Source organism: Podarcis filfolensis (assembly GCF_964270895.1).
Source record: "Podarcis filfolensis genome assembly, chromosome: 6".
Lineage (NCBI taxonomy): Eukaryota > Metazoa > Chordata > Lepidosauria > Squamata > Lacertidae > Podarcis > Podarcis filfolensis.
Window position 1 is genome coordinate 53,963,000 of NC_139609.1, and position 26,329 is coordinate 53,989,328.

The following is a 26,329-nucleotide window of genomic DNA, read 5'->3' on the forward strand; positions in this document are numbered from 1 at the left end:
CAGTGCATAGTCAAACTATGGAACTTGCTCCCCCAGGAGACAGTGATGGCCACTAACCTGGATGGCTTTAAAAGACAATTAGACAAATTCATGGAGCCATCAATGGCTACTAGCCATGATGGCTATGCTCTGCTTTCATGGTCGGGCGGCAGCAATGTTTTCAAATACCAGTTGCTGGAAGCCACACGACGAATGAGTGCTCTTCTGCTCAAATTCTGCTTGCTGGTTTGCCACAGGCATCTAGTTGGTAACTATAAGAACAGGATGCTAGACAAGATGGGCCACTGACTGTTCTTATGTTTCTGTGCTGTACAGAATCTTGAGATTTCCATAGGGCTTGTGGCATCTTAAAGACTAACACAATAGCATACACTTGCATGGGTTACAGTCCATTTTATTGGAAGTTTAAATTGTTATCTTGACTTGCAGGTATGGGGTGGGGTGCGAGGAATTATAAACAGTGAGGTCAAAGGGAAATGAAATGCAGTGGGGGGGGGAGTACAGTGATAATAATTACCCAATTAACCAGTTAAACCAGCAAACAGTTGATAACACAGGAATTGTTAGGCCAGTTAACACAATATGCTAAAGCTCCTCTGTTTTCTTTCAGTCCAGAAGTGATAGCATGTTTCACACTGCATACTCCTTTGCTCTAGTTGAAGTGGAAAAAGCTTGGAAAAAGAAAAAGAGATTGAGTTGGCAGGGAGGGGATGAAGAGTTTAGTGGCCTGTTCAAGCTTCTAACAAGGATTGCCAATGTGGTGCCCTCCAGATATTGTTGGACTAACTCACATTATCCTTGATTGTTAAATAGGCTGATGGGAGCTCGAGTCTAACAACATCTGGAGGGCACCATGTTTGCTACCCCTGCCCTAACATCTTTATCCTGGCCTTAGGCTTGGGGGGTGCATGCCAGGAGACTTTAAAAAAAAAATCCATCCCAGGGATTTTTCCAACGGAGGGTCCAAGGCTGCCCCCTCACATTTCTTTTAATTCCTTTATTATTCATTTCCCTTTGTATTCATTTGAGGGCCAGATTTCTGCAGAATTTTCACTTCCCAGTTGGGAATCTATGATGACCACAAAAATAGCACCCTTGTCATCAAAAAATATTTTAGAGCTACAAAGCTGAATATTTTTTAAGCTGATGTTTCCTGTCAGATGGTATGATATTTTAATCTTTGAGCCTGCAAACGCAAGTCCAAAGCTGTAGCAGAATCGAGAGACAAGTTATTATTATAAGCAAAACAATATTTAAAATGCAGCATACTTGGCACTATTTATGCTCCAATTATTGTCATTATCTCTGAACAGACACTGAACACAGTGTTTTGTTCTTGTTTACAGGCTGATTTATGATTAGCATGTGGATTTTCTTCATACTTGTGGAATTTGCTTATAAACAGCTGTTTTCATTAGAAAACTAATTTCACCGTTGTTGATTTTTAAGTTGTTTACAGATTTCAAGAAATTCAAATTGGAAGAAATTCAGATTGACCCAACCTTGTTAATACAATCAATGGTGAATTTTAAATTGTGTTTGCTGCCATCTTACGGAGAAAATCAAGCAATTGTAAGACAGTCACCTTCTGCTATATCCCTTTGGAAAAGGGTAGCTAGAAGCAAAAAAAGCGCCGCCTTCTGTGCATGACTGAAATAGCATTTACAAAAAACCTTTTTTGTCTATGTGTAGCACCCCAGCTATACATGGATGCTGGAAAAACAAAGGGTGGTAAAAAGGAGCAGGGGATCTGACAATAACAATTTATTATTTGTACCCTGCCCATCTGGCTGGGTTTCCCCAGCCACTCTGTGCGGCTTCCATCAAAAATTAAAAATACATTAAAATGTCACACATTAAAAACTTCCCTGAACAGGGCTGCCTTCAGATGTCTTCTAAGTGTCAGATAGTTGTTTATCTCTTTGACATCTGATGGGAGCGCATTCCACAGGGTGGGCGCCACTACCGAGAAGGCCCTCTGCCTGGTTCCCTGTAGCTTTGCTTCTCGCAGTGAGAGAACCACCAGAAGGTCCTTGGCGCTGGACCTCAGCATCCGGGCAGAACGATAGGGGTGTAGACACTCCTTCAGGTATACTGGGCCCAGGCCGTTGAGGGCTTTAAAGTTCAACACCAACACTTTGAATTGTGCTTGGAAACGTATAACATTACAGTAGAGCTTTCCAAACTTTTAATGTTGGTGACACACTTTTTAGACATGCATCATTTTGCGACACAGTAATTCAGTTTTGCTAGCAAACCAGAGGTTAAACTAACCCCTTATAAGAGTGTTCGCGCAACACACCTACACACTGCAGCCAACACATTAACGTGTTGCTACACACGGTTTGGAAAGCTCTGCATTACAGTTTTCCAGCTGAAAACATTATAGCTTTGCAACTGTTCTTGTTTAACTTGAATACCACATACTTAGATTTTTTCTAAAAGTGAATCTGTACTGATTATTCTTATTATTTTAAAATATTTGTAAAACTGTTGAGGACCATGTGCTTTAGTGAGTGCTTTGTCCTATATGAACCTGCCTGTACCCTCAGATCAGCTTCTAATACTTTACTCCAAGTACCACCCCGCTGTTAACAGCAAAATCATGCTACACAAAACATTGAGAAAGAATTTACCAACCATAACAGCACAGGAATTGAAAGTGTATTAATATGCAAAGCTTACAGAGTTATATAAGAATGAAAAGAGAAGGAGCAAACAACTAATTTGTTCAGAATCAGAATATGTTTGTTGATTATTGGCATAATAAGGCACATCTTTCAGGAGATAATTGCTTATAGCAACTAGCTTGGTATTGGGAGGGGGAAATTACTGGCATGAACTAGAGATTCTTCTCTGGCCTGTTGTCAAGAAAGTTTACAGAGCAAAGAACAGATCTGGAGAGATAAAAGGTTTGAAAGCTGCCTTGGGACACCAATGTAAAATCTGGCCAATGTAAATTGGCAAGGTTCCCATTCTATATAAGGTGGACTGAGCACCAGACTCAAGGGGGGAACAAAACATGTCTAACCGCATAACAGCCACAAGGATCTGTTGAAAGCCATTAGCTTTAAACATCTCATCTTTTGCCTTTTGGTTATGAGCAGCATCCTCTTTTCTTTCCAGATGGCGCTGGAAGCTCCAAAATCTCCTGCTTGAACTTATCTTCATGAGTTTTCAGCAACCTGACATGATAAACATAGAGGGAAACATGTTAAGTATTTTGCTCAAGTCTAGAGGATTTTCAGAAGCTCTCACACTGTGTTCACACAATGCCAAAGCATGGTTTTGTGGGAAATTGCAGTCAAACATAACTGCATGACTGCTAGTTGGTGCAAGAAGGGGTAAAGACCACAGATTTAGTTTCCTAGACTCAGCTAGGTCACACCCCCTCTTCTCCAATGAAGGAGGAAGTGAAGTCTTCTCTTCCTGTTCCCTCTCTCTCTGCACCACGCCACTGGCTAAGGAAGATGTATCTAAGCAAGCTCCAGGCTTACAGCTCATATTTGGAACACTGTATTTGTATTTTCTACCCAAGAGTATTCTGCCTTTGTTCTCCTACTGCTGCTTGCATAAATGCATGAATCTGACCTTTGTAATGTTTTGTTCATAAAGCATTTAAAATTTATTTAACAGTGTGTGGTCTGTTCACCGGAAGAGGGGTAGAATGAGAAGAGCACTTTGCAAGTGGACTAAATGGGGTGTGCAAAAGGTTTAACAGCCTACATTCCTAATGCTTCACTGTAAGGCCAATGTTTGGGCTTGTGGAAGCTGAGTCACCCATGTACCTCTAAACCCAGGTTTAGTGTTCTGTGTGAACATAGGTACAATTTCAATCACATTCAGGCAGTCCTTAAAAACAGTTTACTGAAATATGGATGGGCTATTTCTTGTGTTACAAAATTCCTATCCGGAAGAAAAACTTATGCATAATAATTTACTGCATCATCCCTTTGTAGAATGTTCGATGTTCTATATTTGGTACCTGGGACATCACATTCCCCCCCTCAAGATGTTCTCATCTATTGCTGTTATAATGACTGTGTGACTACGTTGGTTATTGTCTGTGCTGCTGTTCATGGCAAACAAAACAACTCCCGTCCAGCAGTGTACCTCCATTTGGCTGAGTCTCTGGACTGTACCATGATGGCAGCATGTTTGGCATGGTGCAAACACACTAATGGAGCCAATCTGGCACTCCTGCCAGCAGGTTTGCACCATGCCATCCTCACTGTGCACCCCTCCTGCTCCAAGTCCCAGTATGCTGAATCAACTCAGCTGTACAGAGATCTGGTGAATGACACAGCCCCACCACACCATCTGCTGCAGCTCCCATGCCACACCAAGTCCATGCTATTTGCTGAAGAGCCACCAGTTACCCACCTTACCAATTTGACCATGGATTCAGTCACATTCTGACCTAAGGCAGCACTGCATTCATTAAATGAGAGTCCATACTCCTGGCAAAAAAAAAAAATATGAGAGCAAAACAAACAAATGCACATCCTTTAAAGCAGTGGCAGTTGAAAAACATTATGCCTAATTGGGGAAACACAACAACTTTCAGCTCCACCACCTGACCTCGTAGCTACACATTTTTACCATGAACATGATCAAACGTGACTCTATTCCTGCTGTAGAGATCCACCCTACCCCTGACATCTCATCTTTGACCAAATTATCTTGGCAAATTTTGCTACTGCATATCCACAGACAGAGCAAATTATTCATGACATTTGGGCAAAGGCTTATGTTGAGTGAGCTGTCAGGGGAGTGGGAAGGATCCATGCCCATGGAATGCAAAATACTAGTCCAATCCTCACTAGTCCAATCTACTTCTCCATCAAAGTTATCCTACCTCTTCATAAAAGAGTCAAGACTCAGACAAAGGTGCATGGTTTAAAAGATAAAGGTAAAGGTAAAGGACCTGTGGTCAGTTAAGTCCAAGGCAACTATGGGGTGTGGCACTCAACTTGCTTTTAGGCCGAGGGAACCGGCGTTTGTCAGACAGCTTTCTGGGTCATGACTAAACCTCTTCTGGTGCAACGGGACACCCTGATGAGTACCAGAGCACACGGAAATGCCATTTACCTTCCCGCCGCAGCGGTACCTATTTATCTACTTGCACTGGTATGCTTTTGAACTGCTAGGTTGACAGAAGCCGGGACAAAGCAAGGGGAGCTCACAGCATTGAGCAGATTCGAACCACCAGCCTTCTGATCAGCAAGCCCAAGAGGCTCAGTGGTTTAGACCACAGAGCCGCCTGCGTCCCTAACAAAGATATAAAAGGCAGCCTGTCTCTGTCCCCCCCATGCCATTGCCTATGGAGAAAAACACGGAATGAGCCCTGCAAACCCCATGTGTTCACCTACACCAGAGCATCAATCTCTTGATGAGGTCCCAAGACTCCTGACCACCATCTTAATGGCAACTCCACCCACCCAGTAAAAATCCATGCATGTTAGTTTGTTTCTTAACTGTGTGGTGGTTTTTGCCCTCAAAATGTTGTTTTCGTCAGCTGCAACTGGTAATCAAGAATCCATATGATCCTTGCAACTAAGTTGCTGAGGATCACAAGCTGCACAGTTCTACTAAGCTAATATCCTTGTAGGTTTCCTACAGGCACCTGGTTGACCAATGTTGGAAAGAGGAAGCTGGACTAAATGGGCTTGGGGCCTGATCCCGCAGGGCTCTTCCTACATCCTGATGTTGTTAAGCACAATTGGATTTAGTTAGGAGAAGCAAAAAAAGCAATCAGAAGAAGCGAGCATTATGATTTTGTGGTCACTTCCAAGCCATAGGTGAACACATGAGTCATATATGTGTATCTGATTTTTTCCTATGCCTCTGGCCTAAATCAATCAACCTCAAAAGCAGCACTACATTATATTACTTTTAATTTATTCTGACTTTGTTTTGGTTTGCCAAACTCAGGGGAGAAGGAATTACAAAGATAAGAGGAAAGCTTAAGGGTAGACCTTGGCCAAGTATGCACCGTCCTCTGAAGAGACTCTTCTTTCTGCAGCACAGTCTGTTTTGTTACCAAGCAGAAGGATGACAACTCCATCTTCTGCTCCTTCCTGTGAAGAAACGCACATGCTTCTTCAAATATGAGCTGAAACCAAAATGACAGCAATAAAGGACCGTCTACTGCATTTCTACAGAGGCTACAAATAGGATAGGCTGCAAAATAATCCTTCCTAGTTCCTGACAATTAAGGAAACCAAAGTATGTTGAAAATATGAGAGGTCCTCTTCTCTCAACTCATTTTTGCATCCATATTTTAGATACTTGAGTTGCCATATCTCTTAGAATAGGCAAAATCTTTCCCATATTTCATTAAACAGTGGTTTGGAAACTGCAGATGGTATAGAATTCTGTGGCATAGAATTATGGGGCAGACAGTCTAAACATATAGCATGAATTCTAGCAGGAGTGCACAGTCTACCAATTTGTTTCCAGGATCAATACAAAGTGCTGGTTTTGACTTATAAAGCCTAATGCTGCTCGGGTCTCAAGGATCGCCTCTCCCCACATCCTGGCATAAACCCAGTTATCATGTGAGCCCTTTTTCATCTGCCCCCTATATAAGAGGTTTGGGGGGTAGCAACATGAGCTTGGGCCTTTCCACTGGTGGCCCCTACTTGTGGAATGCTCTATTCAGTGCTGTCTTTTTCTTTAGGTGCCAGGCAAAAACTCTTCTCTTTACTCAAATCTTGGCTCTTAATTTTAAGGGTGGTATTGTGACCTCTTTTAGTGAGATCAGTAGGTCCCGATCTGTTGTGTCTGTTTAAAAATATGTGCTTTTAAAGAAATTATTAGATGTTTTCAATTGGTTTTAACGTTAAGTCATTTTGGGTCACTCTGTGGTAGAAAAGTGACTAAAAAAATCAAGTAAGTAAAACTTCATAACAGTCTTGTGAAGCTCAGGCTGACCAGGAATGGCCCCCATTTTATGGGTGGAAGAATTTTCTTGCCCAGGATTTGATTCTAGTTCAACATTCTGTCCCAGGGATGGGAAACCCTTTTCAACCCAAAGGCCACACTTCCTTCTGAGTAACCTTCTGGGGACTGCATGGCCATGGTGGGTGTGGCCAGAGGCAAGAGTGGGCATAGCAACAGATCTGACTCTTACCTTTGTATAGCAGGGTACATTCCAACCATGCAAAAGCCAGACGTTTCTACACACACAAAACTCTCCATCCTTCATCCACACAAGCAAAAAAAAAAAAAGCATTGCTGTAGTTCAGTGAGACATTCCAGCCAAGCAAAAGCACTCATGTATGTTCCAGCATCTGTGCTTTTCCAGCATCTATTAGTTCTAATGATCATGGACCCTTTGCTATTTTAATTACCAATCATGCACTTTCTAGCATATATACTAAAAAAAGCAGTACAGATTTTTCTAGTTTGCAACTTCCATGACAAGAACGAGTCAGGAAATGTATCTCATGATGACTCAGCATGTACTGTTGTTAATCAGGTCCACAGTTGTAGCCACACGGGACATGGGCGTAACCAGGACTTTTGGTGTTTTTTTGGGAGGCAGGACTTTTGTTAAGGGAGGCAGGCCTTTTGTTGGTGGGGGGGGCAGAACCTCAGATAGCCATGTATTTTTGTGTATTTTTATTGCTTTGGGAGGGCAGCTGCCCCTCCTTGCCCCCCTTGGCTAAGCCCATGGCATGGGAATAACACCATAGAGAGGTGGATAAGGCTGCAGTCCTCAGCACCTTTACTGGAAGAAAACATAACTGAATGTATGAGACTTAAAAGGTAAAGGTAAAGGTACCCCTGACCGTTAGGTCCAGTCACGGACGACTCTGAGGTTGCAGCGCTCATCTCACTTTACTCGCTGAGGGAGCCGGCGTACAGCTTCTGGGTCATGTGGCCAGCATGACTAAGCCACTTCTGGCGAACCAGAGCAGCGCACGGAAACACCATTTACCTTCCCGCCGGAGCGGTACCTATTTATCTACTTGCACTTTGACGTGCTTTCAAACTGCTAGGTTGGCAGGAGCAGGGACTAAGCAATGGGAGCTCACCCCGTCGCAGGGATTTGAACCACTGACCTTCTGATCAGCAAGCCCTAGGCTCTGTGGTTTAACCCACAGTGCCACCCGCACAGTGAGACTTACCTCTCATTAAACACACACAGGACTGCATTGTCCAAACTCAACAATGAAATCACCCAATCACCAAGAGCTAAAGCAGGGAAAACAAAAGCCAACCAATAATGGAAGAGAGTTGCTTTCCTTACCTGGATACAATTCATCCAGTACCGCACCTCTGTAAAGCTATGTTCTGAGGTGATATCATACATCAATACAACTCCATCAGCCTTCCGGAAGAACTGCTTGGTGATACTGTGGTATCTGTTTTGGGGAGAAATGTGTACTTTTTCTGCAACATATTTATAATTTCTTTCTTTCTTTTTCTAGATGCAGCACCTTACACTACCTTTCTTGGCCGGCTGTGTCCCACAGGCGTAAAGCAAAGCACTTGTTATCCACAAAGAGGTTTTTGATCCGATAGTCCATTCCTAAGGGATACATTGCAGCCATTTACAATCAAGTTCACTTCACATCTCCAACCACTTCAAAGAGCTGAAAACCGCAAGCTGGAACTGTACTGATAAGAATAAAACGCAGCAGGGCTCTAGCATTTCCATCCCTGAATTTTGGGGAGATTAATAAAAGCAAAGGTACCAGAACACTGAGAAACTTGTTCCGTTTTATTATCTGAATTTTGCAGGTGTAAAACCTGACACGGAGTAATGGATTTGACGTCCTTCCATTTTAGAGTTGACTAACCTTCATACAAATAAAAAAAGGAGAACATTCAAACCGAAAGGCCACGCTAGGAGGAAATGAGCTGGAAATGCCCTATAGATAAAAAATACTCTTCCTGCTGCAGTCCTTTGAATTTCTACATGGCTCAAATTACATTGGGATTGGGACCCCTTGTGGCCATTTGGTTAAATTTAACTTACTGATGGTGGGACAGAGGAGGTCAGGCATCAGGAGTAGGCGTAGCTGGGCATCTGCCAAGGCCAAGACCCTTGCAGGGGGATCACCGTTACCCCAGAGCCTCCTACTAGCCCTGCTACTTCTCGTCCTTGCTGTCGCTCCCCTCTCTGAGCATGCATGAAGCGACAAGAGTAAGGAAGCAGAGCAGCATCCTTCAGTTGGCTTTGCATTCTCTCTCTGGGCGGTTGTGCAAATGTGAGCCCAGAGGGAGATGGGACAGCAAAGGAGGTAGACCAACTCAGGGAAGAAAGCCCACCAAGGACATCTTGCCCAAGGGCTGTTGAAAAGCTGGAGCTGATTCTTGGTATGACTCGGTGTATTTGCCAGCTTAGCAAGGGTTTTGGCGTAGTTGTTTTAACACAGGGAGAGTTAAAAAAAATTCCTTTGAACTATTTATTTGTTTCAATTCTGTTACATTTATATCTCACCTGTCTTCACAGAACCCAAGTTGGTGGGTGTATTGTTCCCAGGCAATCACCCATCTAGACACTAACTGGACCGATACCTACTTAGCTTAAGCAAAGCGATGACATTGCATGCCTTTAGAATGCGCCCTAGGACCAATTACCTTGCATAGGCAGACAAACAGTGATCTGGGTGGTGTTCCCCAGCCCCAAATAGGGCAGGAAAACAAATTATGTCTTCTAATTTGCTTTTGGTTATGCAGATGCCTGCAACAGACTTACAAGACAATCGGTCGCTCAACTCCCACTTGGTTCCTCTCATTCTAAAACCATGCTCTTTCCTTCAAGTGAATGTTTTCTTTTAAGAAAACCATGCTCAATTATGGAAAATAATGGAATATCTCTGGTGATATTCTTTTCAAAAGTATAACTTCAAGCAAAATAATACCAACAATAAGAAAAATGCAGGTCAATCTCTAATATTGGAGTGTTATATTGTATATAGAGCTCAGGGTCACTGCCACTCCTTATGGAAAGCAGGTCCAAGAGTGGCCTAATCATACAAAAATATAGGCCAAACTGGAGTATAAATACATGGCAGGCAACTAGCTATCTTATTTTTTCTTAATTAGAGATGGGCACCGGGGAGCCCAATTCTTGGTTCAAACACAGTGCATGGGAAGAGGAGGTTTATCTCCACACACAAATGCTCACTGAGATTAGAACAGAGACAACACACCCCATGGAGCCAGGAGCCTTAGAAATAAAAACACATCTAGCCTAGGGGTGGGGAGAGACCAGGGGTGCCAACTTGAATCAAATATGGGGGGGCATGTAAGCCCCATCCTGCATAACTGATCACATGATGCACTGCACACACACCATTTGAATGGCAATCCCCATCAATTTGGGGGGTCCTGGCTCCCTCAAATATCTTGGCCCCTAGGAGTTGTCTCCTATGGGAGAGACGACACAGTGTCTCTTTTTACCTGCTGGTGAAAGATTGATTCATACCTACAGTCGCAGTCATATTTGCATCGAAGGAATCATCTTGCAGTCGGTGCAAAAAAGACGTTTTGCCAACATTAGAGTCTCCAACAAAGAGCACATTATACATGTGGTCTGGACAAAAGAAAACAGCTGTGGTGTCTTTAGAAGTTGCTTTTGCATCCACATCCACTGGATAGTCTGCAGCTTCTGCTTTGACATTTGTTTCCTCATCCATTTCTACCCTGACCTCTTGGTTCTTCCTACACCCTGGCAAATCCATGCATCCTTCTCTTTTGTCTTCTGATAATGTTACTTCTAGACCCTCCGTGGTTTGTGTTTGCATCTCTGGTTGGAGCATATTCTCTAACTGGTGGTTTTGGAAAACGGAGATCTCTGGCTCACATCCTTTATCCAACTTGGGTAAGAGTATTCTGGGTGAGGAATGAGCAGGCGGCGTATCTTCCACTGATGGGTGTTGAGTCTCAGGTCTCTTTTTCTCTGATGTTTTAATTTCTGGAGATTGCTTTACCACTCTCGGCTCAGAATCTGCAGGTGGCCATTGAGTCCGGCTGATACCACTGCACTTTAAAACTTGCTCGTGAAGTTGGATTGCCTGTTCTAAAATGAGAGTCTTTCCTTGCATCGAGTCTTCTTTATAGTCACCGGCTGGACTTGTCAACTCTTTATAAACAGAAGACTGCACTTCAGGAACAAGAATACATCCTCTCTGCTTTGACTCTAGAGTTTTGACTTCCCTTCTTGGCTCAGAGATGTTTGCATTCTTCACCTCCGGAACACAAGTTAGTCTTTCTTGAAGTAGAGCCTCTCTTTGCCATGAAGCTCGACCAGAAAGAGCCTCAGCACTTCTCTTCTGTGGATCGCGGTTTCTGGAGCTAGCATCATATGGAGTTATTTTTTCCTGCATTTTTCTTTGCTGAGAATTTCCATTCTCTTTAATTTGGCCCAAGAACTGAAAACCAAAGTTATCTATTTGTGGATTGTTTGATGATTCAGACACCTTGTTTACTGCTGCTATGGCATCATTCAGCTCTCTGAGCAAAGAGCTTTGGTCCATGACTTCCTGTGGGAAATATTTTTCTGGTTCTACAACAGAGTCTACCCAAGGATCCTCTTCAATGGAGATCACTCTAGTAGTTCTAGATTCTGAGTTGGCTTTGGCCATTGATGCCACACCACCAGGTGCCCTATGGGGAAATGATGGATAGAGCAGCACTCATTCAGTACAAGATAAGGAAAGTAAGAAACAAGGCCTTAGAAGGGGACAATTCCTGCTGGAGAACATCAAGATCTCATGGGCCTATGAAATGCTAACTCAATCACCAGCAAGACTTCTGGGCTCTTATGTTTGCTGCTTTCGCAGAGTAAAGACTGAGTACAGTGGTACCTCAGGTTACATACGCTTCAGGTTACAGACTCCACTAACCCAGAAATAGTTCCTCGGGTTAAGAACTTTGCTTCAGGATGAGAACAGAAATCATGCTCTGGCGGCACGGCGGCAGCAGGAGGCCCCATTAGCTAAAGTGGTGCTTCAGGTTAAGAACAGTTTCAGGTTAAGAATGGACCTCCGGAACGAATTAAGTACTTAACCCTAGGTACCACTGTATATCTGTTTCTAGCATGCATGTTTCTTCTTATAAACACAGTGAGGGATGAAAGCAGTAATGTATAGCAAAAGGCCAAAGAGAAACATGTTGGTAAACTAAGAGTCATTCCGCAAGAGTTTTGAGAAATTAAAAGATAAAATGCGAGACTGGCTTCATTATTATCAAATAAGAGAGGCCTATAATTTGGATTAAAAAATTGGCTTCCAGGTGGAAAAATCAAAATTGGAAACAGAACTGTTAGATCCCAAAACTAAGATACTTTCAAGAATGTATAACTTGCTGTTAAAATGGAATACGCAGGATGAAACGGTTAAATCTGCTATGATCAAATGGGCACAAGATATTGGTCACAACATTATGTTTGCTGACTGGGAACGGTTGTGGACCACCGGTATGAAATTTACGGCATGTAATGCCTTAAGAGAGAATATTATGAAAATGATTTACAGGTGGTACATGACACCAGTCAAGCTTGCAAAAATATATCATTTGCCTGATAATAAATGTTGGAAATGTAAAGAAAATGAAGGTACATTCTTTCACCTTTGGTGGACGTGCCCAAAGACTAAGGCTTTCTGGGAGATGATCTATAATGAAATGAAAAAGGTATTTAAATATACCTTCCTGAAGAAACCAGAGGCCTTTCTCCTGGGCATAGTCGGCCAATTGGTGCCAAAGAAGGATAGAACTTACTTTATGTATGCAACAACAGCAGCAAGAATACTTATTGCAAAGTATTGGAAGACACAAGAGTTACCCACCCTGGAAGAGTGGCAGATGAAGGTGATGGACTATATGGAATTGGCGGAAATGACTGGCAGAATCCGAGACCTGGGAGAAGAGTTGGTGGAAGAAGACTGGAAGAAATTTAAAGACTATCTGCAGAAACACTGTAAAATTAATGAATGTTAAAATGATGTTGGATTGAAAATAAGTGGCATTAGCAACAAAGTTAATAAGAATATGCAAAAATGAATTGATAATGGATGAAAATATAGAGTTATAATATGTTAAGATATAGAGTTAAGATAAACGAAAGAGGGTAAGGATTTGCTGATTTGATTATTTAAATGGGAATACAAAAAGGGGAGGTGTGAGGAGGCCAAGGAAACAAGCTAATGAGTTTAAAGTTACAAAAAACGGATGTGTTTTTAATTCTTTTTTATCTATTTGTTTTTTGTATTTTGTATTTTTATTCTTCTTTTTTCTTTTTTATGTATTTTTGTATGTTCTCTTTTTTGTATCTTTTTCTTTCTATATGACTTTTTTCTATTTTGTAAACTTATGTTTTTGTAAAATCTCAATAAATATCTTTAAAAAAAAAAAAAGAATGGACCTCCGGAACGAATTAAGTACTTAACCCTAGGTACCACTGTATATCTGTTTCTAGCATGCATGTTTCTTCTTATAAACACAGTGAGGGATGAAAGCAGTAATGTATAGCAAAAGGCCAAAGAGAAACATGTTGGTAAACTAAGAGTCATTCCACAAAAATGAGGTAACAGGGCATTTATTAAACTGCTAAAGAATATGAGAATCTTCAAGATCAACCGTACTCTAAACTCTGTCTGTTTCCACAGCTCTTCCTTACAATCCACTGATAAGCAGTATTTTGATTTTATGGGGGAGAGCTAAAAAGTCTGCCAGAGTTAATTCTGAGGCATTTTCAAGAGCTAGACAGACAAAACAAATGAATGTACTAGGTTCACCTTGGGGCTGGCAACCCTTTAATGGCAATGTCTTGGTAATGTGGTGGGACATTATTATTATTATTATTATTATTATTATTATTATTATTATTACTATTATTATTAATTGTCTAATGATGGAATGTCAGTGGGGGAAGCTCTGCTTATTGTTGTTGAACCACTTTGAGATCAGCTTTGTCATTGGCAAAGCTGCATACAAATATTACGGTAAATCTGATCTAATCTAATCTGTTTGGCCGCAGGATACTTTTCAAACATGCTTTTGGCTTTCTGGGTGCGTTGTATGTGAAAGGTCATGAGAATATCAGGGCTGCGGACAGAAATAACGTAACTGCTTCAGTGCCAGAGCATGGATCCAGCTTCAACAAAGACCGCTGCCACTAGCATTCCTCACTTAAATGTATTAAAGGAGTATTTGGTACTTACTTCTGAGCAGAGCTGTCCAGTGTATCCTCACTCGGATTGTATCCAAATTTGCCTACCAATTCAGAGGAGCTCATCTCATTTGCACTCAGATGACCCTTAGAAGAATCACAATGGGATAAAGGCAGAAAAAGAAATAAGGATCACTTACTACCAATTTCAGTATCCACTTATGAGGGACGATGCCTGTTGAATCTCTGCATGATCTACTGCACTGGCCTTGCCTATTTCTAATCACACATGTGGGGGGAGGAGAGACTGGATCAGTGCTGATACAGACATGCAACTGAATCGCTCACACTTAGAAGAGGCTGCCTGTTGAATCTCATCACAAGTCACTGCTCTGATTTTGCCTCTATCTGCAGTGCACAGAAGGCATGTCCAGAACACTGACTCATGCAGAGATATGGGAGATAGCCTCTAATGAAAATTGGTCTCTTTTCCCTCTGTAAATCCCTATGCATGTCTACACACCACTTTGAGGGGTTTTTCTACATACAATCAAGTGGTATATAAGTTTTATAAAATCAATTATGATATAAAAGACTCCAATAGAAGCCCCATTGACTTATTCCTAGGTAAGTGTGCACAGGAGCATGATCTAAGGTTGCAATCCTCTACACACACCCTTGAACTTAAGGGGCCTTACTTCCCAAGGATTGTGTTGCATTAATCATTTTGGATAGTTTGAGCGTGCCTCCAATTTCGGTTCAGAAGAAAAGATGTGCATTGGTTAACAGATGCTTGGGAAAGCCTGATTTAATGTAACTGGATTTCTCTAATGGTGCTACTATACATGTAGGGTGCTAGATACTATCCCCAGGGCCCATGAGAGCTTAGATTCTCCCATAATCCTATCTGCTGGTTGAAAGCACTATGTCGGATGCATTAATATACAGTACTCATAGCTAGGCCACCTTTCCAGGGCAACACTTAGGCTGCTAATTATGGTGGCACCCCATGGGGGGGGCAGTTCTGAGTGACAAAGGATGCAAGGTGAACAATTAAGAAATACCTGTTGACTTTGAGCAGTCTTGACAGAGACTTCCTCTGGCGATCTGCCACTGCCAAGGAAAGAAGGGATACATGGTCACTGTGTGTATACTAAAATGTGTTGCTTCTGCAGGGGCACAAGCCTAGTAGCAGCAATAGTGCCGCAATGCATGTAATGGCATATATTGAAGGTGGTGGGATGCAAACAGGAAATGCAATGGTGCCAACAGGAAGTGGGACAGTGCAAGCAGGAAGTGCATATTATCTCAAGGGGGCTGTGAGGGACAGCAGAACTGCTCCACTCAATTTATGCTGTAGCTTTTTTGGAAAAGTGACATCTTTTGAGAGGTATACCTCAGGAAGAGGTATCCCTGCCAGAAGCAATGGCCAAAATAGCCTAACCACCACCAACCTTTCCAAGGGGCAGCAAATAGTCCAGTCTGCTGAGCTATTCTGCTTTTACCTCATCATCAAATCTGACTAATGGAATGAATGAACAGATGTCAGGGGCCGTAGGTGTTCTGATGATGCAACACTTCGTTCCCAGTATCTGGGGAAGCCACTCTCTTTTCCACCAGATCAAAGCTAGTTCATTGAACCTTGGAAAGCCTTCAAATGAAATAGCTGCCACAAGTTAGGCTACAAAAGGGGTTCTCTCCAGTGTATCCTCCCCACCCAAAAAAAAAGGTGACACTGTGGTGGTTAGGACTCACCTCTCTTCTTTGTGTAACTGAGATACTCTACCCCTCATGAAATCCAGTTGCCTTTGGGTCTTTTGAAGCTGATTGAGAGTTTTTTGTAGCTGGTCCTCAAGGGCCTTGTTGGTTTGTTTGAGCTCCTGAGTTTGGGTACTGGCCATGTGCTGCTTTTCTCTAAGGCTGAGAAACTGTGTCTCAAGCTGAGAAAGGAGTATAGAAAGTGTTCAATGCAGTAAAAGAAAACTAGCAGTGTGGTGGTTAAGGTGCTGGACTAGTACCTAGAAGAACAGGATTCAAACCCTCATCCCATCAAAGCTCACAGAGTCACTGTCTCTCAGTCTAACTTACATTCATGGGGTTCTTCTTGTGAGGATAAAAATGGGGGAAGAACCTTGCAGGAAATGTGAGGTTGACATTTCATTTCATTTACTTTATTACATTTCTATTTTCTGCATGGGCTAGACCCTTCTACAAGTAAAATGGGCAAGCCTCTTAGACATGAGGTTCTCAAACTCCTTTCAGGTGGTCAGTAGAAAAGTAATGAAACAGCTGAAAACATCTGCCTTGCATTTGATTCACATTCTCTGTCTTTCTCTCTCTCACACATACTGGAGACTGAAGCCATTTTGACCAGGGCTAGAGGCTAACAAGTGCTGCATTCACATCATACATTGAAAGCACATTTCCTCTCCCTTCCAGAAAGGAGAATCCTGGGAACTGTAGTTTGTTAAAGATGCTAGGAATGGTAGTTCTGTGAAACATAAACTATAGTTCCCAGGATTCTTCTTCCTGGAGTGCCTTATCTCAGGGTATCAAACATCATACCCTATTGTGCCTGGACAATTTTGTTGTTTAGTCGTTTAGTCGTGTCCGACTCTTCGTGACCCCATGGACCAGAGTACGCCAGGCACTCCTGTCTTCCACTGCCTCCCGCAGTTTGGTCAAACTCATGCTGGTAGCTTCAAGAACACTATCCCACCATCTCGTCCTCTGTCGTCCCCTTCTCCTTGTGCCCTCCATCTTTCCCAACATCAGGGTCTTTTCCAGGGAGTCTTCTCTTCTCATGAGGTGGCCAAAGTATTGGAGCCTCAGCTTCAGAATCTGTCCTTCCAGTGAGCACTCAGGGCTGATTTCCTTCAGAATGGATAGGTCTGATCTTCTTGCAGTCCATGGGACTCTCAAGAGTCTCCTCCAGCACCATAATTCAAAAGCATCAATTCTTCGGCGATCAGCCTTCTTTATGGTCCAGCTCTCACTTCCATACATCACTACTGGACGATGGTGTGATAGATTTTTCAGTGAAAGAAGGCCATGGTCCCTGAGTAACTGGAAGCAATGCAGTGTCCCCAGATATGGCCGGACTACAGTTTCCATCCTTTGATGGGATCGATAGTCCAACAATACCAGGAGGTCATGATGTTGGCGAATCATGTTGACTATATCAGAAATATTCAGCCACACTGCAAGCAGCTGTGTGTGTCGGGTTGCCATATTTTGAAGAGCAAAAAAGGGGACACATTTGCCGACTTCAACTTTTAACTTGAATGGAGATTCTCATCATGAAAAAGAGGACGTGTCTTGGGAAAAGAGGACATATGGCAACCCTACATGTGGATGGTGCTTTTGTTTTAGCCAGAGGAGATGCTTCCAGTAGATGGTGCTGTTTCCTCATGTCACATGGATAACCTTACCTCTTTTTGAACATCGAGGAAATGCTGTATTTCCCTTTCCCTGGCATCCAACAGTTCTTTCATCTCCACGCTGTGGAATTGACTTTGGGTTTTACTCTGCAATAAACAAAGGTGGTGAAGCTATAGCTTTCCAGGGAGCATTCACACATAAAGCCTGTTTGCATTTGAGTCAAAGCACAAATAGAGCATGCAACAAAAAGTTGCAGCATGGTTTGCTCTTGTTCATGTTTTCAGACAACCGTATCCTTTTTTAGGATACTCCATTCCATTTCCACACCATACCCCTGGTCAGCATTCTGTGCCCACTAGGCATGTCCAATCCCCACTGAGCTGTTTTGGGGTTCCCCCTGCCCTGAATTTTATTCTACGTATTTTTTGTACTTATCCAAACTTTGGGATTCTCCTAAGCCTTCTGATATCTCCCTCTTTGGAGTGGATGCTAGTGGTTTTTCTACATAAAGATCCATATTTGGATAATGAGTTTGCTGTTAGTATCTAGATTCTATATATTATATTATAGAATAATGCAGGGGGGGGGGGAATGAAACCTACTCTGACTACAATATACATGCAATTTCTGTCTTCACAGATGGAACAAATTGCGCGACATTTTAGTGCCTTGTGTGAAGTGTTATATGGCTGGTTGGTTTTTTGAATTTCCCATTGTGCAATGACATCAAGCCAAATCACACTGTGTACAGTGGTACCTCGGGTTACATACGCTTCAGGCTACATACGCTTCAGGTTACAGACTCCGCTAATCCAGAAATAGTGCTTCAAGGTTAAGAACTTTGCTTCAGGATGAGAACAGAAATCGTGCTCCGGAGGCGCAGTGGCAGCAGCAGGAGGCCCCATTAGCTAAAGTGGTGCTTCAGGTTAAGAACAGTTTCAGGTTAAGTACAGACCTCCGGAACGAATTAAGTACTTAACCCGAGGTACCACTGTATAGTCAAATGTTAATATTTTTTGCCCTTTTATAAGAAATCAGGAACTCTAAAGGCCCCTGGGATTATAAGTTTTATAATATCCTTTTTTAAAAAATCCTACAAGTGAAATTTTCATAATGGAGAATAGTCATCTTAAGAAAGCTAGTTACATTAGATATATTTGGGAGGGAGATGTTTGCCAAAGACCTGAGAGCAGTGCTTTTTTCCAAGGGGTACTCAAGAGTACACAGTACGGGCACCTCCTTTTTTTGTTTTGTTGCTAAAAAGTGTGGCACTTACTGTAACAACTTCAAGGTGAGTCCCAGCACCTATTTTTCTGGGGGGGGGGGGAGCACTGCCTAAGAGTATCATCTTAGTTCCCCATGTATCCAAAGAACAATTCATGTCAACGAGGAGCCACGTCTTCAGTGCAGTGGCCCAACTGAGTGGTGCCCCCTCCCATAAGAAATCAGGCAGGCATCTATGAACTTTGTCCTAAACTGCTGGTGAATTTTCATGAGGGTTCTTTTTTTAAGCACAGGTTGTTGCAAAATGTGGCAAACTGAATTTAAGACTCAAAAAAATAATAATGAGAAATTGTGAGAACTGGAATTGAAAGGTCCTTCCATCCCTAATTGCAGGTGGGGCTGGCTATATTGGAATTGTTCTCCTCTGCCCACACAAGGGTTCTGAGAACATGCTTTCTAGAAAGAAAGACGATTACAGTACAATCCTTTACACGTCTACTCAGAAGCAAGCCCCATTCAGTTCGAGGGGGCTCACTTCCGCATAGGATTGCAGCCTTATTCCTTCTCCATGTTTTGGATCAGAGTCCTTTTTCACAGCTCTCTCTCCTGCTGACTGTCTTATGATGAGGCATCTGCCCCTGGGGTCATTGTGCAGCACTAGAACAACACCATCATGTGTTGTTAACGAGGATTTAAATGGTGATTTAAATGGTGTGATCCACCCTGAGCTTTTGGGAGAGGGCAGGAACTTAAAAGGAAAACTCTAGCACACCCCTTCTCATAAATCTGAGGAATTACACATGATCCAGTTATGCACCAACCTCAAGCTGCAGCCGTCTTGTCTCCTTGTCTATTTGCTGTTCCAACTCCTCATATAACTGCTGCACCTCCTTGTTGTGATCAGCCACTCGTCTAGGGCAGAGGAGCAAACAAGAAGGCTTTAAAGCAGAGTTGTTTAAAGGTGGCTAACATGGTTACCCTCCAAACGTTATGGGCTACAGCTCACATCAGCACCAGCCAGACTGGCCCACGTTCTTGGAGGATGGGAGTCAAAGCCTGCAATATCTGGAAAGAACCACAGTACCTACCCATGTGCCTTAAAAGAGCAGAATTGGCCCTAGGCCCCTTCATTTGCTGATCTCAACATGGCTCCGTGTTAGGCCAGGACTGGAAAATTATGCTGAGATTAAGGTAAAGGTAAAGGGACCCCTGACCATTAGGTCCAGTCGTGACCGACTCTGGGGTTGCGGCGCTCATCTCGCTTTATTGGCCGAAGGAGCCGGCGTACAGCTTCCGGGTCATGTGGCCAGCATGACTAAGCCGCTTCTGGCGACCCAGAGCAGCACACAAAACGCCGTTTACCTTTCCACCAGAGTGGTACCTATTTATCTACTTGCACTTTGATTCTTTAAAAGGAGATGACAGGAATTGAACCTGTGACCAGAGCCGTACCTGGGCTCCCTTGGCAAGGAGATGTATCGGCACCTCCCACCCAGCTCCAGAGAAAGATTGACATAATTCAATCATTACAAATGATTCTTAAACTGGGTGTTTAACAGCACAATCCTCTAAATGTACACTCAAAAGTAAATCCTGCCAAGTTTAATGCGGCTTACTCCCAGGAAAGTGGGTACACATGATAGCAGCCTAAATCTGGCAAGCCAGAGGGCAGGACCTTCTGACAATACCTTGCTTGCTTTGTCATTACTTCTGACAAGGCACCAGAAGAAAGGTTGCACCCAGTGCACACTCTACTCAGAAGTAAGCCACACTTAACTCAATGGCCCTTGCTCTCTGGGGTAAACATGCAGGGGTGCATGCGCTGGTCAAGGTGGGAAAGAAACCAGGGAAAAGCGAATCAGCAGTGGTAAATTAAAATCCTCGCCTGACGTTTCTCAGTCACCACATCTGCTGAAAGGCCGCTCTCAGGGCTAGCCAGGTGAGAAGAGAGCGGGGAACAGCCGCCACAGGGCCAAGTAGAGGTGCCCTCATGGGGAGCCCCACTGCACAAACTAACTGTCAACACTGATGGCTGACTGGGGAGGGCTGCTACAAAGGTCCATGCCAGTGGCCAGATTCCCCACTGAGGCACCAAGGTGCAATTTTTGTGCCGCCCCCAGCCTGTGCCTTTGGCTGGGACCAACCTAACTGTCCGCTAGGTCTGCCTGTGCCTTTCCACAACAGCCTTTCCCAACCTAGTACTGTACCTTCAGATACAGTATGGTGCACTATAACAGTGGTCAGCAACCTTTTTCAACTGTGGGCTGGTCCACTGTCCCTCAGACCATGTGGTGGGACTATATTTGGGGGGGGGGAATATGAACGAATTCCTATGCCCTACAAATAACCCAGAGATGCATTTTAAATAAAAGCACACTTTCTACTTATGTAAAAACACCAGGCAGGCCCCACAAATAACCCAGAGATGCATTTTAAATAAAAGGACACATTCTACTCATGTAAAAACATACTGATTCCCGGACCGTCTATGGGCTGGATTGAGAAGACGATTGGGCCGCATCCAGCCTACGGACCTTAGTTTGCCTACCCCTGCACTATAACGTCCACCAGACCCATCCAGCAAGGCTTTGCTGGCTGATGGGAACACCTGAAGAGCACCAGGTTGGGGAACACTTTTCTGAAGGAAAACCACAGCCTCTTCTGTTGAGCTATGTATGCCCCCCTATTCTCTCTACAAATGCAAACACTCCAACCTTTTCTACCCTTTGGGTTCCAAATTCCCTTTTCCCGGAGTCTTTCTACCCATTCCAGAAAGCTGCATTTATGAAAGCAGTTTCCGCGCTTCACTCGTACATCCAGTGACCTACGTTTTCAGTATTAACTGCAGTGTCTCTTTTGCGCCCCTCGATTCTTTGATCAAGTGTGTCATTTTAGCCAAGAATTCTTTCAGGTTTCCCAGCAGATGTGGTTCATCCTGTCGGAGCTGCACCCAAATCTTCCAGATTTCTGACTGGCTGCAAGAGAGAAGATTGTCTCATTTTCCAGCGAATATTCTGTTGATCCACCTGAATTCCTCAGGGGACCTCTCAATCGGGACAGCCTGTCTCAACTGTTCTTAGGATCCGAGAGCAGTTTTGTTTCTTTCTAAGAACAAGCATGTGGATCAATAAGGCAACGGGGCTGTAAAGTAGCTATTGCGAAAGCTGAAATACCTCTTATCGCCATGCGTGTCACTTTGAAAATAACTAGTTAGTAGATAAAATAGGAAAGTGTCTAGGCCATTTTAACTATTACTGTTGCCTTTTTGTGAGTGTACCTACTGGTATCAAGTACCATCACCTCTTTTTTTAGCTGCCCGTGGCAGCCATTTTGTGCTTGTACCCACAGCACTTTTATCACAGCACTTGAGGTAGTTGCCTCCCTTTACCCAATGGTAGGACTAATCCCAGCTTTCAAGCCCCAAGAGCTACTTTCTTAACTCAGGGTGTTGAAACATGATCTTCAAGATCCAGAGCATCTTCCTACAGACTTTCCACTTCCACAACCCATATAGTAACTCAAGCTTAAGTGCAACATTCAACACCAAAACTCTTTCACTTATTCCCTATTCCTCCTCTGCCTGGATCCTGTGTTGTGAGATTCAGTATAAAACTAGCAAAAGGTTTGCATGCACTTACTCTTCAAAGATGTTGTCAGCTCCCAGTTGGTTTAGGAAGGCCTTAAAGCACATTTGCTCCTCTATATCAGCTTCCTCCAGAGACAGGTGGGTAGGAGCCCTTACGGAAGGCATCTTTCTCTTCCGGTGCGCTCTTGCCACCGTCTGTGAGCTCAGAAAATACCCTGCCACATGGACAATGAAAATCACACCTCTGGACAGACATGGTGCAACACAGAACAGTTTCAAAGCAGTATTTGGCCCCTAGGACAAAATAAATACCTACGATGAGACAACTGCCAGAGCAACTGCCACAAGCACTCTGCTGATCCTCGTGTTGATCTAGACAGACCGTCAGAATCAAGAGGCTTCCAGACAGGGGCTTAATATTGTGGACAGGTCATTGGCAGGCAACAGTGGGCATTTTCCTTTTCCTGGTTGGATTGTTTTACCCGGAAAGGGTAAATCTGGATTAAATAGGCGACAGAGGCAGCAGATACAGGCTGGAATTTTTTACGCCTCCCAATCTGCTCCCAAAGGTGCAGAGGTTGGCAACACAAGAACAGGCCTTCTCCATGGTTGCTCCTGTTTGTGGATGCTCTCCCCAGGAAGGCATGCTTGATGCCATCCCTATCTTTTTTTGGACACCAGATATTTCCACTGACCCATGCTTTTTGGATGTTAATCTTCTGCTTATCTTTTCAGTGGGTTGGGTTGAGTTGGACTCACTCTTTTATCGGTGAGCATTTTAGGTTGTTTTTAATCTTATTTTCCATGTTTGTTTCTGTAACTCGCTTTGAATCACTTTTGCGAATGGAGTGACCACTACTAATAAAACAATAATAATAATGTGGATGCTGCTGCAATACTTTGCAAACATGAGAAGCAACCATCCTCAGTCGGGGTGGCACAGCAACCATTGCTCCAAACTTCTGCACTTCCCTCCAAATGGGGGCTTCCTGCCAAGTACGGTGTGCATAGGATTGCAGACAAACATTGCACATTATCAACCCCATCAGTGTAACGTAAACACACTCAAGCAATGCATACTAAGCCCCTCAGTGAACTCTTCTGTGGTTAAGTAGCCCTTGCTGTCAGTATCCAGGCCATCAAACACAAGCTCCAGCTCTTTGGTGCTCCAAGGAAAGTCTGCCTCCAATTTCTGAAAACAATACAAATGTGAAGTTAAGGCCCTGATATCAGTCCCTTTGTTCTCAAGACGGCTAGTAAACAGTTCGGTCTGCCAAAAAGGTGCCCTCAGTGTCATTGCGGGGTCAGAAATGATTGCTGGTCCTGTTTTTATATAAAATAACCAGCTGTATAAAACTGTGCTTGCTGTGTCTGTTTCCCAGCTGGAGAACCTATCAAGTGTTATGCTAAAGAATAAATAAAGTTATTAATTAATTAATTAATTAAGTTTGCAGTCCATTAACCTGGTCTTTTTAAGTTGAATCTCTTCCTTTGTCTATTTGTTAGGGACTCTTGCCTGGAATGTGTTAAGGAGGCATTTTATTGCTCAAGGCCTGTAGATAGCCAAGAGGCGCCTAAGAGTGAAAGATTGACAATCCAAGATAACAAAAAGAAATAGCAGGTGCTACTTTGGGGACTCTGCACATGTTCTGGAGCCTATTAGGATCTCATGAATATTAGAAGACAAACCCAGGGTGGGGCTAAGGCTAATCTAAATGCACATGTGATGTGTGTGCTCCCCTCCTTCACATGCCAAGGAGTAAGACATGAAATGGGCATTCTGGGAAATCTATAAGCTGTAAGTCTTAACCAATCAGAAAGCAGATGGAAGAAAGGAGGAGGGAGAAAGTGGGAGAGAGGGAAAAATCAATGTTTTAAAAGCCTGGCACAAGAGTCCTCGTGGCCGGCATTTTCCTTCCCTTTCTTTGAAGATGTTTGTGCGCTTTATTCAATTGAATAAACAAAGTATATTGGATCTCCTGTCTACAGGCTCTTATTGGCATTAGCAGTGCCTGGGACAATAAAAAGGTCTGATTAGCAGACCCAACATCATAACATCGAGTGGAAAAGAGTCGTAGCGTTTCATTCTAAATGCAGGGTCATAGACACCTAAATAATGTTAAGATGATAATTATTTGTCTTATGGTCACACAGAATGATCCATGATAAGGCAAAGTTGTGATCAGGGTTTTTGCCAGGCCTTTTCTCATCCATCATTAAGGTATTCTACCTCCACTGTCAAGAGGCAGCATGTCTGAAGCTTCCAGCAAGAAAAATGAAGCATGTGGCCCTCAAAAGCACATGACGTACACGCACCGCCAATTTACCTGCATATCAGCTCGTATGATGAAACCTTCCTTTTTTCCATGTCCCTGGGAGAGGTTCCGAACTTTTTCCATGAGTTCAGAAAGGCATGGCTCTTCCTCTGAGATCGAAGATACCCGTGTGCTTCCCCAGGTCCCTCTCGCTTGCTTCCGGCGGCTCGACCCAAACTTTCTGCCAGGCATCCTCTGCTTATCCATGGCCCTCCCAGAGATTTACATTCAGTTCTTTGGAAAGAGGAAGGAAAGGGAGCGGGGGCATCAATCCTTTTTCATATCCTCCGTTGCCTCATAATTTGGCACGCTAGAGACACACGGCACTTTATGACGTGTGATGCAGAAAGGTTCTCCTCCTAGTTATCTTGAACCTGTGAAGGCTGGTGGTTGTGCCAGCTGTAAAGCAGTGATGCATTTGCCTGCTCATGGATCTGCATGCCTACACTAAACCCACTTTGCAAGCAAGCATCAGGAGCTGCTGAGGTTAGGAGCAGAACGCACTATTGCCCCAGGTGAGTTACAAAGCAGAAAATTTGCCTGGTCAGTTAAGATTGCCCAGGTTCTGCCTACCTAGGACAGACATCAGCTCTCCCTGACTTTATTATATATTTAGGTAAGCTTTTTATGGCACATGGAAGGCCTAAAAGAAAAGAAAAATAACTCCCAGATATGGAGGGGCTGTGACGGACGCGGGTGGCGCTGTGGGTTAAACCACAGAGCCTAGGACTTGCCAATCAGAAGGTCGGCGGTTTGAATCCCCGCGACGGAGTGAGCTCCCATTGCTCGGTCCCTGCTCCTGCCAACCTAGCAGTTCAAAAGCACGTCAAAGTGCAAGTAGATAAATAGGTACCGCTCCGGCGGGAAGGTAAACGGCGTTTCCATGCGCTGCTCTGGTTTGCCAGAAACGGCTTAGTCATGCTGGCCACATGTCTGCGGACAAACGCCGGTTCCCTCAGCCAATAAAGCGAGATGAGTCGGTCATGACTGGACCTAATGGTCAGGGGTTCCTTTACCTTTTTTATGGAGGGGCTGTAGCTCTTAACTTTGCATGCAGAAGGTCAAAGGTCAAATTAAAAGGAGAGCAGGAAAGATCTCTCATTGAGGCAGACCAGCTACAGTTACTGCCAGTCAGAGAATATAATGCATAAACAGACCACATGTCAGTGAGCTTATTACGGTAATTTATAAATATTTCCCAGGCTGTTTGCACTTGGGGAGTAATTATTTGCAAGTGGGTTTTTTTACAAGCATCCGCTAATCCTGGCTCCCCATTTGCACTGTATCCAAAGAGACCTCTTCCGCCATTTCCTTCGTTGTTCTAAATCAAAAGTATCCAACATGGTTTCCTCAAGATGCTGTGGATGGCAACCCCCATCACCCCTGACCATTGGCCATGTTGGCTAGGGATGATGGGGATTGTAGTCCAAAATATTAGGAGGACACTACATTAGCCACCATTGGGCTAAACATACTTTGGTTCCCAGCTTGCCAGTGGATACCAACATTGATCCAGTGCACGAGCCAACATTGCAATCTTAACTTCTGCACCAAGAATCCTTATCTAGATCAGGAAAGGAAGTGACAGGATATACCTGGTGACAGCTGCCACATATGTTGTGCTACGTCTCTAGTTTATGGCTGTTTTGGACTTGCATTCACTCCAATCCTCCCTGTTTGGCAAGGATGGGCACT

At 43.5% G+C, this 26,329-nt stretch overlaps 1 protein-coding gene across 3 annotated transcripts in view; it reads right to left on the bottom strand.

Moving 5' to 3' along the window:
• Nucleotides 1-378: 378 nt before the first annotated feature.
• Nucleotides 379-26,329, bottom strand: part of RAB44 (RAB44, member RAS oncogene family) — a 32,163-nt gene continuing 6,212 nt past the window's right edge. For 2 of the 3 annotated variants that reach the window (XM_083617913.1, XM_083617912.1), the window contains exons 2-16: nucleotides 24,647-24,868; nucleotides 23,400-23,511; nucleotides 22,372-22,534; nucleotides 21,562-21,708; nucleotides 19,555-19,645; nucleotides 17,560-17,655; nucleotides 15,884-16,068; nucleotides 15,193-15,241; nucleotides 14,181-14,275; nucleotides 10,445-11,625; nucleotides 8,458-8,539; nucleotides 8,258-8,372; nucleotides 5,979-6,080; nucleotides 4,384-4,460; nucleotides 379-3,185 (exon numbers count right to left, since the gene is read on the bottom strand). In XM_083617913.1, the coding sequence (XP_083474039.1) occupies nucleotides 3,098-3,185; nucleotides 4,384-4,460; nucleotides 5,979-6,080; nucleotides 8,258-8,372; nucleotides 8,458-8,539; nucleotides 10,445-11,625; nucleotides 14,181-14,275; nucleotides 15,193-15,241; nucleotides 15,884-16,068; nucleotides 17,560-17,655; nucleotides 19,555-19,645; nucleotides 21,562-21,708; nucleotides 22,372-22,534; nucleotides 23,400-23,511; nucleotides 24,647-24,841 (2,778 nt within the window). In that variant the 5' untranslated portion in view covers nucleotides 24,842-24,868 and the 3' untranslated portion in view covers nucleotides 379-3,097. Of the gene's footprint in view, nucleotides 3,186-4,383; nucleotides 4,461-5,978; nucleotides 6,081-8,257; nucleotides 8,373-8,457; nucleotides 8,540-10,444; nucleotides 11,626-14,180; nucleotides 14,276-15,192; nucleotides 15,242-15,883; nucleotides 16,069-17,559; nucleotides 17,656-19,554; nucleotides 19,646-21,561; nucleotides 21,709-22,371; nucleotides 22,535-23,399; nucleotides 23,512-24,646; nucleotides 25,305-26,329 lie in introns of those variants that run through there. The other variant, XM_083617914.1, reaches the window with a different exon arrangement.